Source organism: Brachycentrus maculatus, unplaced genomic scaffold (genome assembly GCF_059751285.1).
Source record: "Brachycentrus maculatus isolate JH-2025_06_01 unplaced genomic scaffold, ASM5975128v1 h1tg000201l, whole genome shotgun sequence".
In the NCBI taxonomy this organism is placed as follows: domain Eukaryota; kingdom Metazoa; phylum Arthropoda; class Insecta; order Trichoptera; family Brachycentridae; genus Brachycentrus; species Brachycentrus maculatus.
In genome coordinates, this window is record NW_028280952.1 from 1260628 (window position 1) to 1277803 (window position 17176).

The 17176-nt window shown below is 30.5% G+C and overlaps 1 protein-coding gene across 1 annotated transcript in view; it reads left to right on the top strand.

The window, feature by feature from the left end:
- Nucleotides 1-15573, top strand: part of LOC148307369 (uncharacterized) — a 130656-nt gene extending 115083 nt beyond the window's left edge. Inside the window, exons 3-4 of the mRNA XM_088263589.1 lie at nt 7677-7867; nt 14709-15573. Of these exons, the coding sequence (XP_088119715.1) occupies nt 7677-7867; nt 14709-14954 (437 nt within the window). The 3' untranslated portion in view covers nt 14955-15573. The remainder of the gene's footprint in view (nt 1-7676; nt 7868-14708) is intronic.
- Nucleotides 15574-17176: the final 1603 nt, after the last annotated feature.

Consider the following 17176-nt stretch of genomic DNA (forward strand, 5'->3'; position numbering starts at 1 on the left):
TGATGAAGAAATGTATGGAATGTGGAGAACGATATGAAACAAATTTACATTCAACGACGCGACACAGCTGAAACTTTGATGTAAAAGACAAGCTGATAGATGTATTATAAGGCTTTTCACTTAACATCTTTGTTAATTTGACAAGATAAGTGGTTAATATCGAATAATGATTCACTTAGTTAATTAATTTCATTGTAATATCAACTGAATAAAAAGCATTTGAATTTAATTCAATTCAATTTCAATTTATTCAAAAAGAATTTTTTTTCTTGAATGTTTTCCGCGGATACTTTGTGGCACATTTTATAAACTTTAAATAATAATTATAATTTTTCTAAATTTTCTGAACATATATTAAATAACAATCCTTCTTTTGATTTTAAAAATGGCATTGAAATACTACATTCTAATAAAAAAGTAAACTCATTGCATAATTTAGAGATTTTGGAAATTAAGAAAGCCCTAAAACAAAATTTAAATATTATTTATAAACAATTAAATTTAAGTAACTGTCCTATTTTTGATATTTTTTCAATTTCTTTTCCTAAAATTTCTGCACAGTAGGTTTTTGTGTGTTCTCCACTTTATGTATGCGTGTGCAGCTTCATTATGTTTTTTGGGTGATTCCATTAGTTGTTATTTGGGGTTGCTATGCAATGAATAATAAAAATAACATTTAGGATTTTTATGGAGTGTGTCGAAGTTTTTGGTGAGAGTGTTTTAATGTTTTTTTATTTAAAATAAACCCTGATGATGACAAGGTATTGTCGAAACCGGTAGGTTAAATTTAATTAAAAAAAAAGTGGTGAAAACAAAGTTAAATAATTTTAAAAAATTAAAAAAATACATAACAAACTAACATTAAAAGCGTTTACATTTAAAACATTAATTAAAAAGAAAGCAAAAAGACTTTTTTCAACGATGTAGAAGAATCCTTCTTTGAAATACCCTCTTACGGTGTCCATTATCGAAAAGCAAAATCAAACGGTAATTTTAGCTTTAAAAAGAAGAAATGAAAGTAAAATCTGGATTATCTCCAATTACAGGAGTTATTTTCATTTTATTTTTTGACATCTCATATGGATGAGATGTCAAAAAATAATATGAAAATAACTCCTGTAATTGGAGATAATCCAGATTTTGTGAACAAGTATTTGGACACACTCAAAATGTTGTAAATAAATTATCTGGTCAAATTATAAGCTTAATAATAAAAATGAAAATGGTATTTTCTGGCGTTTCTCATGTGTGTGATTATAATCCGGGATTCGGATCTCGCATACTAATATAAGAGTTTCTGCTTAATAAAAAGCTTCTTTACATCTCACCAATGGATGTCTCTAGTGAAGTTCTAGTGATTCATGAACAAGGTTTCTAAATTGGTTCATATATATAGAACTTCCAAGAATTTGAGTAGTGTGGTTGTCAATAATGGGTAGAATTGGTGAATGTTACACGTGTGTAAAGTGATCACTCAAACCAGCCTATGACGGTCGTAAGCCCCGTAAATGCCCAGACTTCCATATTCTTCTTCATCTTTGATGAGATGTCAAAAAATAAAATGAAAGTAATTTTGACAATAATATATTATGTGCGTAAATTTCTCGTCAATTGTTATCATTGGAAAACGTAATACAGTAAAACCCCTCTTAACGCGGTAAATGCGTTCTAGTATATTCCAGCGTTGAACATAACCGCGTTAAACAGTGTCATTTTCTTCTTCCTGGCTCCATCTCATCTTATCGTTTTTGTACACTGTTGGGGTCATCTATCCTCGTCCTCAGGTTGTAGGTCCTTCTGTCATAAACAACGTCACTTAGGCCATGCCTTCGAATCATGTTTTCTTTCTGTAGCATCCCTAATTTTTTTGGTCTTCCTCAAGATGTCATGTAATACATATTTCGGTAGAATCGATGATTTTTTTGGTTTTCATCTCGATATCTTTCGAAGAAGATCCATGGCAATCGTCTGGTTTTACAATAAATTTAGGTTCTCTACGTCCTGTGTGCCCAAACAATCTCAATTGCCTATATTCTACCTTACTATTGACGTCAGTTACACCCAGGCTTCGACGAATGTGTGAACTCTTTATTTTGTCTCTAGTTGACCATCTAAGCATTCGAATTTCAGCAGTTACAGTGTTTTACATTGTAATTTTATGACTTTAATATTTATCTCACTGTTATGATATCAAACGTACAAATATTTAATATCCTTATATTTTGTAAATTTTTATGAAATGCCTTTTAATTAACTGAAAGAGAACTGAATTTTCAGGAGACCTCAAAGCGTTGTTCACCTGTCCTCTTGCTTCTTATAAGAATCAACGGAGTTTTCACCTACATTAACCCTATTTGTAAATTGAAAAGGGGTAAAGGGAGGTATGGTAATTAAATAAAGGTTGCTTGACGTTCACGAGAGGCTGAAAGCAGCCCCGGATAACTTAATAGAAACTTAAATTAAACAACCCTTATTAAAACTGGGTGGCTCGCGCAGGCGTTTAATTTATTACGAAAATTAAATGTGTAATATTTCATCGAATGTAATTTAAAACTTTTTAAAATAAAGTTTCAATAGTATAATCTTAAGTTCTTATTGTTTAATATAATAATAATTTAATAATTGTGGAAACAAAAAATGGGTTCTGTAGTTATTAAAAAAGTCAAGTTTAATATATATAAATATATATATATATATATATATATATATATATATATATATATATATATATATATATATATATATATATATATATATATATATATATATATAAATATATATACATATATATATATATATATATATATATATATATATATATATATATATATATATATATATATATATATATATATATATATATATATATATATATATATATATATATGTGTATAAATATATATATATATATATATATGTATATATATCTAATAGTACACATAATATAGCATTTTTTCTAAAAAATAACAGTAAAACAAATTTAAGAGGCGAACGTGGTGGGTAACAGAAGAAAAAAGACAAAAAAAAATGCGTACGAAGATTTCAAATACTTGATAGTAGTCAGGCCAAGAGTCGAAATAATCGGCTGGTAAGTATGAGGAGGTGCATGAATATTTAAGAGGCAAGGATTGTTTTCAAAGACAGTGTGGTGTGGCGTTCTATTCTCTCTGCCTACCCCTGTGGAGAAGAGATAACATAGCAACGTTGTATTATGTTGTTTTCACCATTTTATTATGTAAAGTGCCTTTATTGAAACGAACGGTTGATTTAATATCAATTTATTTATCGATATAAAAAATGTCATGGTAATGTATGAAATAATTCACTGATTTCGACAGAATTTGACAATCCATTTGCTCTAGCCCACTTTTCGAGGTTGACTGAATTTGACAAATTGATAAGAACAGAATAATGTATTGTGTAACAGTAAGAAACATGTTATTTATATTGTCAGTAAATCAGATTCTAATCGATAATCCGAGAACGTATTAACTGTCATCCCAGTTTTTTCTTTCTTCCGAAAATGGAATTAGGCCATAAGATAAACTAAGAATTTAAAGTATTTACGTACAAAATACGATTATAAATCCACTGTAATAAAGATAAGTGACTATATATTTATCTTAACTCTTCATTAAAAAGAAAAATCAGTACACATTTTATTGTTTTTACGGTTACATTAAAATATCACAAGTATTAAACTGAAGAAATTTTAAGGTAAAAAATCTTAGTGATATGCAGAGACAAAGAGTTTATTAATTTTATTATTTATTATATCAGACAGTGGATTATTTACCCTGTGGATATTATGTCAATATTATAGGCATCTCCACTTGATATAAAACTTCTATCGTTCCTCTTTATATGAAAGAATATGGAAGTCTGAGCATCCCAAGGCTTACGGCCTGGTATTTGACTGGCTTAAGCGATCACTTCATACACTTGGGTAACGTTCACCATTCTGCCCATAATTAAACAAGTCGTAAGCCCTGGTATACAAAAAATCATTTCAAGTTAAGATCCATACAAAATAGGTTTAATGGCTTACTTATAAAAAAAAATACTAAAGCTACAGTTTATAAAATTTGGCGATTTAAAAATAAAAACAGTAAAAGAGAAAATTCTGTATTCCTAACTATATACATAAACGTACCTTAACTAATCGATATTATTTTTTCATGGATTTGATCAGATGAAATCGTAAGGATTTTTTATATCCACGAATGTGTATATTACCACACTCACTTCTCAGTAAAATTAGTTATCACCATCTTTAAAATCGTTACTTGTAAATAAAACCACCACTGCGGTGTTTAATCTCATTATAATATTTATGATACAATGTTTCATTTCGGTTATGTACTATCTCGCCTTTCTCTTAGTATGGAATATTTCATGAAAAATGCTACCTGCATTTTCGACGAAAAATACTCGCCACTGTAAAACAAAAAAAAAAACAAATGGATTAAAAATATTCAAAATATCGTACGTTACACAATGTATGGAATGATTGCTTCAACTAGCCGATTCTAGGTCTTAAATCTGTGAATAATCAGACAATCATATTTTCTTCGTGTAAAAATACGCTTTATCTCTCTGTTGAAACATACAAAGGGGGAAAAACATTTAAAAGGAGTAATAAAATGATAAAATATGAAAAGTTGGGACATAAAATTTATATTTAGAATAACGATACGTGCATTATATATAACGCGTCATATTTTTATTTAAATCATACGTTGTTACCTATCTTTGGTCTTCCTGTATATTGGTTAAAGCTAGTATTATTATAAACTCGTGTTAAATTATTCAAAAATGTCTCCCGTGTATTGATAAGGGGTTATCAACTTTCTGAAGAAAGCTTAACTTTCGACTTGCGTAAATTCTTGGCATAACGTTGTTGACTCGCAAAGTCAAAATTGTTATGATGTTAAAAATATGAATAATTAACTGGCTCATAGTTACATCCTGCTTTCAGCCTGGAATTGTCGAAGTGTATGTAAACTTCTTACAGCCTTAATGGCTCTTTGTTACTTGCAACATGTTGTTGTACGATATTACTTAAACAATAATTTTCTTTACAATATTTTGAGTGTGTCCAAATACTTGTCCAAAAAATCAGGATTATCTCCAATTACAGCAATTATTTTTTGACATCTCATCAAAAGTGAAGAACAATATGGAAGTCTGGGCAAAGATGTCTCTAATGAAGTTCTAGTGATTCAAGAACAAGGTTTCTAAATTGGTTCATATATATAGAACTTCCAAGAATTTGAGTAGTGTGGTTGTCAATAATGGGTAGAATTATTGGATGTCAAACGTGTGTAAAGTGATCACTTTAACCAGCCTGTGACGGTCGTCAGCCCCGTTAATGCCCAGACTTCCATATTGTTCTTCATCTTTGATGAGATATAAAAAAAAATATGATAATAATTTTCTCTTTAAAAACATTACATTTTATTTTGTAAGCTTTCACTCATTTGCGGGTGACTCTCAAAACAAACAAATGCTCTTACAAACGAAATGCATTGTAATAATAATAAATAAACAAAAAAACAATATAAGAAGAGATGAAAAAAGGAACAAAGTAAATCAATAATCATACTGAAATAAGGGAAAACATAAAATAAATTATTCGATCTACAGTAATAAAATCACATGAAAATATGGTAAAAGAATAATCTAACCTCAAATATTATTATGAAATATGGATCATACACGTATTCATACCTTCATATGTACTTATATGTATACACATAAATATTTACATACATACAGTAATATCAAACGTAGATAATTAAGCTATACGAGTATAAGGATATTAAGTATATAAAATGATTAAAAATAATTATAATTTTTAATAATTTTATGGAAAATCAGTAAGTAAGTACCTCAAATAATTACTTGTTTGTATAAACTAATAATATCTTAGATTTTCATTTATAAAATAAGTTAAATAATGGTTTTATCATTTTATTATTTTAAACATATATTTTTTGGTATCAATAATATTGAGGTTAATATTGGCATTAATAACAAAATGCAGTAAATAAACATTTGATCTCACGTTTACCTAATTTTGTTTTTATTTTGACGCATTTAACTTGTATGCAAATTAAACATACAAAGAAACAATAGACGGTTGGTACCTTTTATTAAGAAACCCATTAATATTATCAAAAGTTGAATGATTCTGATTAACTTTGTACTAACTCTTTTTATATAAATATATCCTTCAACAGAAAAAATGCAGGTGTAAAAAGGTTAATATAACACAAGGATTACTGAAACCAGAAAGGAATGTGAGGCTGAGTTAGGGATTACTGAAAAGATTAAGGTTTTCTTAGGTGGTTTAGACGTGGAACGAATGGGGATGAGTGAATGACTTAAGTATTTTTGGCAAAAGTGAATGGAAGAACAGAACGGGTTTGGACATGGAAAACTTGGCATTACCAAACCAATTCAAACCTAAAATCTGAACGTGTTAAACATCTTATACGTATCTAGAGGACATGTATGACTTGATATATGGATGTAGAGGAAGCTAAGAGTGTATGTATGTCAGGACAGATGAGTGTCGCATTCCATCTTTCCTGCCTACCCCTACAAGGAAAAGGCGTGATGGTAATAAAAGTAGTAGTGGTATTTTAGGCTAGCCAACAACAAATCTTTAAAATAAGATACAAATAAAGTTAAATAATTGTAGTATTCCGTTTTTTAAAAAAAACTTATTTTTTGTTGAGATATCGATACAAAATCATAATATTTACGTATCTGGCTAGCTATATTGGTTCTCAACTTACATGAACATTCATGTATGCAACTCTGAGTGCCTTTGCTGTGATTGCCCCTCGTTTATCCTCACATTTTTCAACGTATACATTCCACTTCTCTATCAGATGTAGAGCGAAAAATTGATCACCTTTCCTTATGGTTTTACCCATAAAGTCAAAACCGAATTCAATATAATCTATGTACCATATATGTGCTGATAGAAAAAAAAATCGAGGTATTCAAAAGATTTGAGGGTTTTCGAAATTGATTTTGTCACTTTGTGGTTATATCTATCCATTTTTAATTGAAATTTCACTTGGTACATACTTATCACTATTTCTTAAAATCCACGGTGACACGTGTTTCGATGCATTCAGCAACATGCAGTGTTTGAAAATGATGCGGAATGCATCGAAACACGTGTCATAATAGATTTTCAGTACCTGTTGTATTAACCAAGTAAAATTGAAATTAAAAACAGAAAATATGTTAAACAGGCATGTGTAATGTCCCTTTCGGCGTTTAATTTATACACATGAATAGTTGCATGGAAGAACTGATATTTTTCTTCTTCGCGGGTAACAATCTTTGTGATGTTTGGTTTGCTTATTTCATGGTCAATCTCCACCCGTCTCTTCAACTCAGCGTACTCGCTACAGAGCACATCGTAGATAATTTGGTCCATACAGGTTAAGCGGGGTAGTTTATGCCTTCGCATATACCTACCGCAATCGTAAGAAGCAGGCCTGGGTATTTTAAATCATGGCCTATCCATTTGGCTCGCTGTTGTGTTACTTTATTTAGCAAGCATCTAGACTCTCAGTTCAAGACTGACATTGTGGCATTTACAAAACGGCGCCTTCGTCGTTTTGCGTCGTTTCTAATTCGATTTTCGTCGGCAGATGCTTTCATAGGCCCGGGATGCGAGTACGTCATAGCTCCAGTGGCAAGGTTCGCCGGAAAATGGAAGATTCCCGTGATAACTGCAGGGGCGCACGCGGAAGCGTTCCAGCATAAGGCTGATTTCCCAACCCTCACTAGGATGATGGGGAGCTATAGTATGGTTGGACACGCTGTGAAGGACATACTAAAGGTAAGATTTTTCTTACTTCGTATTTATTTTGTTTTTAAAGATGTAAATTGTATTTATTACGTACAAGGTTTTTAATTTCTTTAATTGATTCGGCATTCGCTTTGTGGTAAAATCTATCTATTTTAAATTAATGTTTTACTTAGCAAATACCACTATTTCTTAAAATGTACTGTGAAATCTACTGTGTTTGAAAATGATACGGAATGCATCGAAACATGTGTCACAGTAGATTTTAAGAATTAGTGGTATTTACTAAATAAAACATTAATTAAACAAGGTTTTTATGTAGATCATTAAGTGGATTTTTGTTTCTTCTAACCAACTTTTATTTTTTATTTTAATATGTGTTGGGATGCGTATTTGTCTGACTAACTAAGCGTAACGACACTTCTCCGCAAGGGTAGGCAGAGAGAATAGAACACCACGCCAATCTATCTTAAGTTTTTGTTGTAAACATTATCTCTCCCATTCGCGAATCCCCTCATTCATTCTCGCATATTATTCCGACTCCCGACCTGACTCTTATAAAGTATTTGGCATACTTGATCATGTCAATTTTGTTTCGGTCTTCCTCTGCTCCAAAAAAATGTTTTACTGTTCTTTCCTCACTCATTTGTTCCACACGTCCAAACCATCTCAACACAGCTTTCTTAATTGTATTTATAATTTTGTCTCAGCCTTGCATTATCTCCTTATATCATCATTCTAACTCGAACACACTTTTCTTAAATTTGTCGATAATGCTTATTATTATTTCACTATTCCAATATCTATCATGTATCGTTTTGTCGCACATCTGTCTAAGAGATCTTATTTCGACTTTTATGTTATTTATTCCTTTTTTGCCAACTCCATGCTTCACTTTTTCAGATTAAAAACATTATTTTACATTTTTACATGATGGAGATTAGTTTTATGTAGAAAATGCGACACTTACATTTCCCAGGAATTCTCCGAATAAGGTTAACGAAGGGAATGACTGCTTTCAACGCAAGTGAGCGCGTAACGAGATTTTTTATTGAAACTGCAGAATGCCCAACTGCGGCTGGCTTGAAGCAGTTGAACCCGAAACATCGTATTAGCGTTGCTTCTAATTTAAAATTAATAGTTGCGTTTTTCTTTAAAGTTTTGTCACTAGTTTCTGCACCTTTTTATCATCCTAACAAAGTTTTTCACATATTGGGTGTGTCCAAATATTTATTCACAACATTTTAAGTGTGTCCAAATACTTGATCATAAATCTGGATAATCTCCAATTACAGAAGTTATTTTTCATATTATTTTTTGACTTATTATTTTCATATTATTTTTCTCTAGTGAAGTTCTAGTGATTCACGAACAAGGTTTCTAATTGGTTCATATATATAGAACTTCTAAGAATTTGAGTAGTGTGGTTGTCAATAATGGGTAGAATTGATGAATGTTACACGTGTCTAAAGTGATCACTTAAACGAGCCTATGACGGTCGTCAGCCCCGTAAACGCGCAGACTTCCATATTCTTCTTCATCTTTGATGAGATGTCAAAAAAAATATACTTGTTCACAAACCTGGGTTGTTCCACTTATCAATTATTTAAAAAAATATGATGAGGAAGAAGTCTGGATATTTACAGGGCTTAAAGGCTTGTGCATGTGATCACTTTATACACGTGTAACAAACACCATTTTACCCATGATTGACAGCCATAATACTGAAATTATGGAACTGGTATCCTATAATTTACTAGTTCATCAATATGTTTGTTTTTGGCAGCATCTATCGTTGAGTCATATTTTTTTTTAGCAAAGTCCATTATGTTTGCATGATTGAACATATACATAAGAATTATGACAGTAAATAAAAGAGTCTATTATGTGTAAAATTCTGTAGTAAACTTTTTTGCAAACTGAAACAAAAAAGCAGTGCCGCCAAAATCAGCTGACATTCGAAATTTAGCTGACACTTAAATTAAAATAACAATTTCTAAGCTTATCGGATCTTTTTTTATTAAGTCATAAAAAAAGTTGAAATAAAGAATCAAAGCTACACAAAGTGATTGAAATTGAAATAAATTGATTAAACCGTTGCATAACAGAAAATATGTAATTTATTCGAATCTGTTTTTTTTAACTATTAAAAATAAAAATGTATTTGGCAGTTATTTATCCAAGTACGAGCATACAACCTCGAGTGGCCTATCCATTGCTTAATGTTTCTCCTCTCTTTATTTAGTTAATAGTACTTGCTATTTCCTTTGCTTTTAAAATAATCATTAAGGATTTTTTTTTTCAATGTTAAACTTGTGTGCGACCTATCCTGATCGAATGCAGAGCCGACACCGCAGTAACAACAAACGCGCTAAGAGTGCCAGAAATCAAGCCTCTATAGAGTAAATCTTGCAAGAGTCTACGAGATAGAATAAAGATCACCAGGATAAGAGAAATATATGAGATCGAAAATGTCATTAGGTGGGGAAGGCGACGAAGAAGACAATGGTTTGCGCATGTGAGAAGACTGGAACCATCCAGACTCCCCTACATTGCACTGGACGGCCAACTTTAAGTTAGACAACCCTCGGGCAGGAAACTGAAGAGATGGAAACGACATTGCAGGACGCTAATCCTTCTTAAAAATAGGCTACAAGGCCAAGAAGAAGAATAAGATAAATAAATAATCTTCGAAACTGAAGTAAAAAATATGACCATTTGGAAAAACATGTAGTATAAAACGAAGCTTAGACATTCGGGAATCAGTTTAGACATAAATTTCCGTGGCGCAGTTCTCTTGCAGAAAGCTAGCTTGTTAGAGAGGAGTGTGACATTGAGAGCACATTTGCTAAATAAAATAGGCGACGTAATTGCGTTAGATTTTAGCTCTTAGATCTAAAATACCAACTGAAATAAACCTAATTTTGTTTTGTTCGTGTAAAAATATATTGTGATCTCTTAACATCGCGTTCACGAGCAAGTCTCGAAGTGAGAGATTTATTATCATCTACAAAATACGAGAAAACCCTAAACCACCGATCACACCAGCTTACTGTAAGTTTAATCTTATCAGAAGAGACTCGCGTGGACATAAACTCGCAAATAAAGACGTTTTTCGTTACGGCTCTTAAAATACTACAGAAATAATTTGAAATATCAACAAAGATAAAGAAGTATATGGAAGACTTGGTATTTACAAGCCTTACGACCTGTCATGGGCCGGTGTATGTGATCTCTTTATACACGTGTAACATCCACCATTCTAACTTTTTTGTGTATGATTATCATCATCATCCAATATTATTATTATTATACAAGTCTTTATAAGCTTATAAGACACAGTGCCCTATGCACCATTGGAGTGCGGATAAGGGTTTTATTATTATTATTATAAGCGCCCTTGAGGAAGTATATTACGAAAATGGTGCCATACAAATTGTCTAAATTATATTATTATTATTACCTACGATTAAAAATACATATTTTTTTTGAAACTCATATGTATGTATTAAGAATAAGTATTAGTAATAACTGCAATGTGGAGAAACCCAGACGTGTGAACAAGGATTTGGACACAGCAAAAATGTCGTTAACTTCATTTACTTACCAAGATTGGCACACTTGGTTTTTGTTTATTAATGCCGAAAGTTTCGTAATAAATCTTGCAAAGTCTCTCAATTTTAATATCCCTAATTTGAGTAATATGTGCCGGAAAACTTGTGAGCTTCTTGTACGAGATTTGGGAGCAAATTTGACGGGGATGAAGGAGTAAATATGTACGTTAACACGACCTATTGTTACGAGGGGTGGAATTACATATTTGTATGTTAAATATAATAGTTTAGGTATGGAACAAGATCCCTGGGTTTGATGAATAGAGATTGAGAAGTTTCCGAGTAATAGAACAAAGTAATTTGATATGCTAGTACTAGTTCTACAAGTGTTGTATTTTGTAATATGATTACACTAAATATCATTAGTTAACATGAAGCAGCTTGTGTAGGTACTAGGTAATGCGTATTTAAATTTTTATTATAAATTTTTTCATTTTTAATTAATGTTTTACTTAGTAAATACCACTATTTCTTAAAATCTACTGTGACACGTGTTTCGATGCATTCCGCATCATTTTCAAACACCGTTGATGCGGAATGCATGGAAACACGTGTCACAGTAGATTTTAAGAAATAGTGGTATTTACTAAGTAAAACATTAATTAAAAATGGATAGATTTTACCACAAAGTGACTGCCGAATCAATTAATGAAAATATTTTTTTTCAATTTATTTTATAAAGGTATAATGAATTCACCATCAATAAATGAATTCATTTTCTATTGTAGATATTTCTACTTTTCGCAATCTTAACATTACTTACGCTGTTCTGTCCAATAAAGATACTAAGCTCTTGTGCTTGGAGTGGAACTTAAAATAATTTTTAATGCTTATGAGTGATATTATATGTAGTTTAGAAAAAAATGTTTTTGTTTTTTTCTTCGATTGAAATGTACAATAGGCATTTTGTACGGCATCTGTAGGATTATTTGTTTCCCAAATATTTGAAATTCTGTTGGAGTTATTTAGTTTTGAATTTTAGTATTGTAAACTCATTTTGGTATCTCGATGATGAACTTTCCTTTGTAGATTTAAGTGAAAATGGAAATTGAAAATATTTTTTTGTTGAAAATGGTTTCTTTTGGGTCTTGAATGTTGAATTCTCAATTTCATCAGAGGGTTTACGTCCTTTGGGGTTTGCTTGAAGGGAGATACGTGGAAGTCTGTCTTGTGACATTCTGTTTACATACTCATTGCAGTATCGCCTTCATTGTCGTCCCCACCTAATGATATCTTTCATCTTACACGTACTTCGGATATCAATGTTTCTTACGCGGTCTCGCAACGTGTTTCCGTTTATAGATCGGAGATTTCGTATATCAGAGGTCAGAGGCATATAAATTGATTTAGGGAAATCAAACAAATAAATAAATAAACTTTTACATTTTAACATCTCAACATAGATGAAGAAGTCCTTGGAAGTTCTATATATATATATATGAACCAATTTTGAAACATTGTTGTTGAATCACTAGAACTTCACTAGAGACATCTATTCATACTTTTCATTTCACCAATAGATGAAGAAGCATTTGAAACGTCTAAAAAATCTGATGAGGCTTTATGTGTGACTTCATTGGAGCCATGTATTGTTTACTATATATTATATTTCTTTACCATTTCATACGCACTTATAATTGACAATTAAATAACTGGCGCATAAGTATAAAATATGTATGAATGTGGAAGACGCAAAGATTTTTTCCGAAGACAGATTGGTATAGGGATCTATTCTCTCTACATACCAGAAAACGTCGTGATAAAAAAAATATATACTATGATTAATTATTAATTGATATTTTCATTTCGACGACGCAGTTCACTGTTCCTGATAAGTTGATTTCCCAAAAGACATAAAATGGCCAAGGAATATTCGCAGAGGAGGATTTCAACGACATTTAATCGACTTCTTTACGAATTAATAAGAATTATTAGATTAGTGCCTACTCATTAAAATATAACATTTTTAACTGGACGAAAAACATGAACAAGGTTGTCGGAATAATAAAAACGGAGCCTAACATTATTACTGTAATTATTAAATTTCCTTTCTTCCCTTTTTGATATCCTTGAAAACATTTTCAAGCTAATTAGAATATTAATGTTTGATGGCTAATAAATTTTTGTTGTTGATTCCAAATTATTTTAAATCCTTACAATGCTTTCAATAGAAGGTTGTAAAGTATTGAATTTTAACCAAGCCATTTCATTTTAATGTTTTTATTTTACATTTTTATTAATTTATTATACAAATTAAGCATTATAAAATGTAGACATAAACTTTTTTCAAAAAGGTACTTGTCCGCCTCTGTAGTGTAATGGTCAGCACGCTCGGCTACCGTTCTGGAGGTCCCGGGTTCGATTCCCAAGGGGGGTAAAATAAATATAAGTGATTTTTTCACTGTCATATTTATTCAATATTACCCTGTGATCACCTTTCCTTCATGTGTAAACGATCAAGATAACACTGCGTTTATATGACGCAGTGCCCTATGCACCATTGGGGTGCGGATAAGGGTTTTACTACTATATTTTTTAATCACCACTTTTAAATAGTGTTGTGTTGCAATATATTTTTCTAATAAAGAGGCAAGTCGATATCAGTGGTAAAAATCACTACTGCCGGCCAATATTGTTGACTAAAATACACCATAAACGTGATATCACTCAACCAAACCTAAGACAAGTCGTAAGGATTACTTAAATGTTTGTACTTCCGTATTAATAATATCACGATATGAATAAAAAAATAAAATACTTGCAGAATACCACTTTTAAGTTTGTTTTTTTACCTGCTGATGCGAACATCTGTAGTTCTCAAAACTAGTCGTATTTTACATTGAGAACCTCAAAAATGGTCTGATTAGAGTGTTTTTGTTTTATATTTATGCGTTTTATATTTTTTTTAAATTTTATTTATTTGTTGCCTTTTAAAATTCTTCTTTCTTATTATGTACAAGAATTTAGAGCATATTTAGTTAAAATGTCTTAAAAATTATATTTAATGTGTATGGACAATAATAAATGTGTAAGGTTGTTCCCTTAAAACATTATAATATAAACAAAACAATACAATAGAAAAAATGAATAAAATATCTTGTATCTTTCAAGAATAGTCACAAAGTTCATTAATTTGTCTTATTCGTCTTGTCATATTTTCTAAATTAGACACCACTTACTAAATCCGATAGATTTTTGTACAATAGATTTTATTTTTTCTATATTTTAGTTTAAAAAATAATGTTTTTTTTTCTCTACAGGGTTTCGGGTGGCAAGTTTGTGGCATGATCTTTCATAACTATGGAGCAAAATCCAATAAGGGTAACAGCCTTTGCTACCTCACTGCAGCAGCGATCCATACAGTCCTCGACGGAAAAGCCAAAAACCTTCCAGTGAAGAACTTTGATGAAGAGAAGGCCACGCGTGAGGAATATCTGGATATTTTAAAAAACATGTCCAAGTCCGCTCGAGGTGAGTTATATTTTCTCTACAACATACAATTTTGAATTTTTTATGAATTAATAAAGGACTGACGAAAAACAAAACATTTTATTTCAAAATAACTTTTGTCATATTAGTATATTTATATTTTGTACATTAAAAGGATTGATAAATTTGTGGTATGGTAATAAAACACTCTCCCTGCCATCCATTATTTTCTTTGTGTAATACCACTTTCTTAAAACACTTATTTGTGACCTGTTTATTACCTGATGATGGAAAAAAATTCCGAAAACGGTAGTCACAAATAAGTGTTTTATAAAAGTGGTATTACACAAAGTGAACAATGAATGTTAAGGAGAATGTTTTTTTTAGCATATTTATTATTAATTGATGTTTTATATGGTAAATGCAACTAACTCTTAAAATTTATTATAACACGTGTTTTGATGCATTTCACATCATTTTTAATCGCCGTTTGTGGAGGTAAGTCTTAATTTTGAAGTTGTGTCCTTGAGACGCTACAGATTAAAGGTTAAAGGGTTAAAGGCTTTTTTCATCTCATACAGTGGAGGATTAAGTCATTGTCATATTGTTAATTATGGGTTTATTATTATTTATATAATTATAATTTTCTTTTTTTATGTTCCCACTGATAAACAAAGAAATAACAAATAAACAAAATGAAACAGCTCCAACCCGCTCTTCAACCTTCAACGTCCCAAGAAAAAAACTCTAAAAATTATGTTCCCATATCTGTGTATATATTTAATTTTTAAAAATACCCCCTTTATTAGCTAATATAGATAATTGATACCAGAACTCAAAATGATTGTTATTATTTTAAAATTTTATTTATTTATTAGAAGACGAATTACTCAGCAATTGCAACATGTCGGAATATTTTAGTTTAATTAAATAATTACGTACTATATGTAAGAATTAAGTCGATCGACCAATTCTGTAGAATTTAAGGTTTTTCGAATAGGAATTTTTGATTGCTGAAGCACTTTCAATAAACGATTTAGTGAACTGGCAAAGGACCATTTTCACAAACAAGAAGATAAATAATACGAAAGTCTAGCGAGGAGCGAAAATTTACTTTCAAGTACCTCACGTAGAAACTTTTAGATCTCCCCCTGTATTTACACTTTCCTAGGCAGAAAAGACACGGGCGGAATGGAGTGATACTTCTAAACATCTGTCATCTTCAGAGAGATGTATTGATAAATAAATGGAGATTTGCGCTCTCAAATATGAAAATCAAAGCGATTTCATTTTACTTTGTGAGAAGAGCGATTATAAAGCTTTAATCATGGAACTTAAAAAAATCCAGTTTACCCTATAATTAGTTTAACATGTAAATTTACATTAAAAACGTCACAATTAATTGCTTAAAAATAAATTAAAATCTGGCGATTTTAAGCAAATTATAACGATTTTTCTGTCGTATTAAAAAAGCAATTATTAATCGATTGTACCGATTGTATCATGAAATTGAACATAAAATAATTTTTATAGCGAAAAGTGTTTTAAATAAACGCAGATTTTATTTTTTATTTTATTCTTTAAAAAAAAATCATTTGGTTGTTTAATAATAAAAAAATACAAAAAAAACTACAAGCGGCGATAATATTGTAATAATACGCATAAAAGCAGATACTTTAAAAAGAAACTATTTTGATGAATTCAATATATTTTTTAAATAATTATTGTCTAATGATATATAAAAACAAATACAAATCACAAAAGTTTAATAATAAATTTAAAAACATTTAAAATTGTTTTAAAAATTATTAAGCCACATTTCCTAACAAAACTCGTTTATCCAGATTCTATCGTATGTTTGTAATTATCACTTAAATTATTTCAACTAATATTTAAATTTTGTAAAACGAGAAATTTCGAAAAACTAGCTATAGGTTGACACAACTAATGCGTCTGCGTTCTCTTTCAGTTTTTTATACATATGTAGGTACCGAGTGCCGATAATTTACTGAAGAATTTGTTGATTTTACCTTAATGGGGGTAGGTTTCAGGGGGTGAAGATCAATCTAATCATTTCTAATGATTATTCGTTACAAGTTCAAATTTAACAGGCTTTGTGATTTCAGAATCCGTTGAAGAATTATTGATGAGAAAGCTTGTTTATCAATCACTGTATTGTCCATTGAATAAAAGAATCAAAGTGATTTTCCGTGTTTATTTTGTTAAGCATCTAGTAGCAAATATGACTGTGAATCTCTATGGAAAAAAGAGAGAAATAAATTTATGACGAGTGAAAATA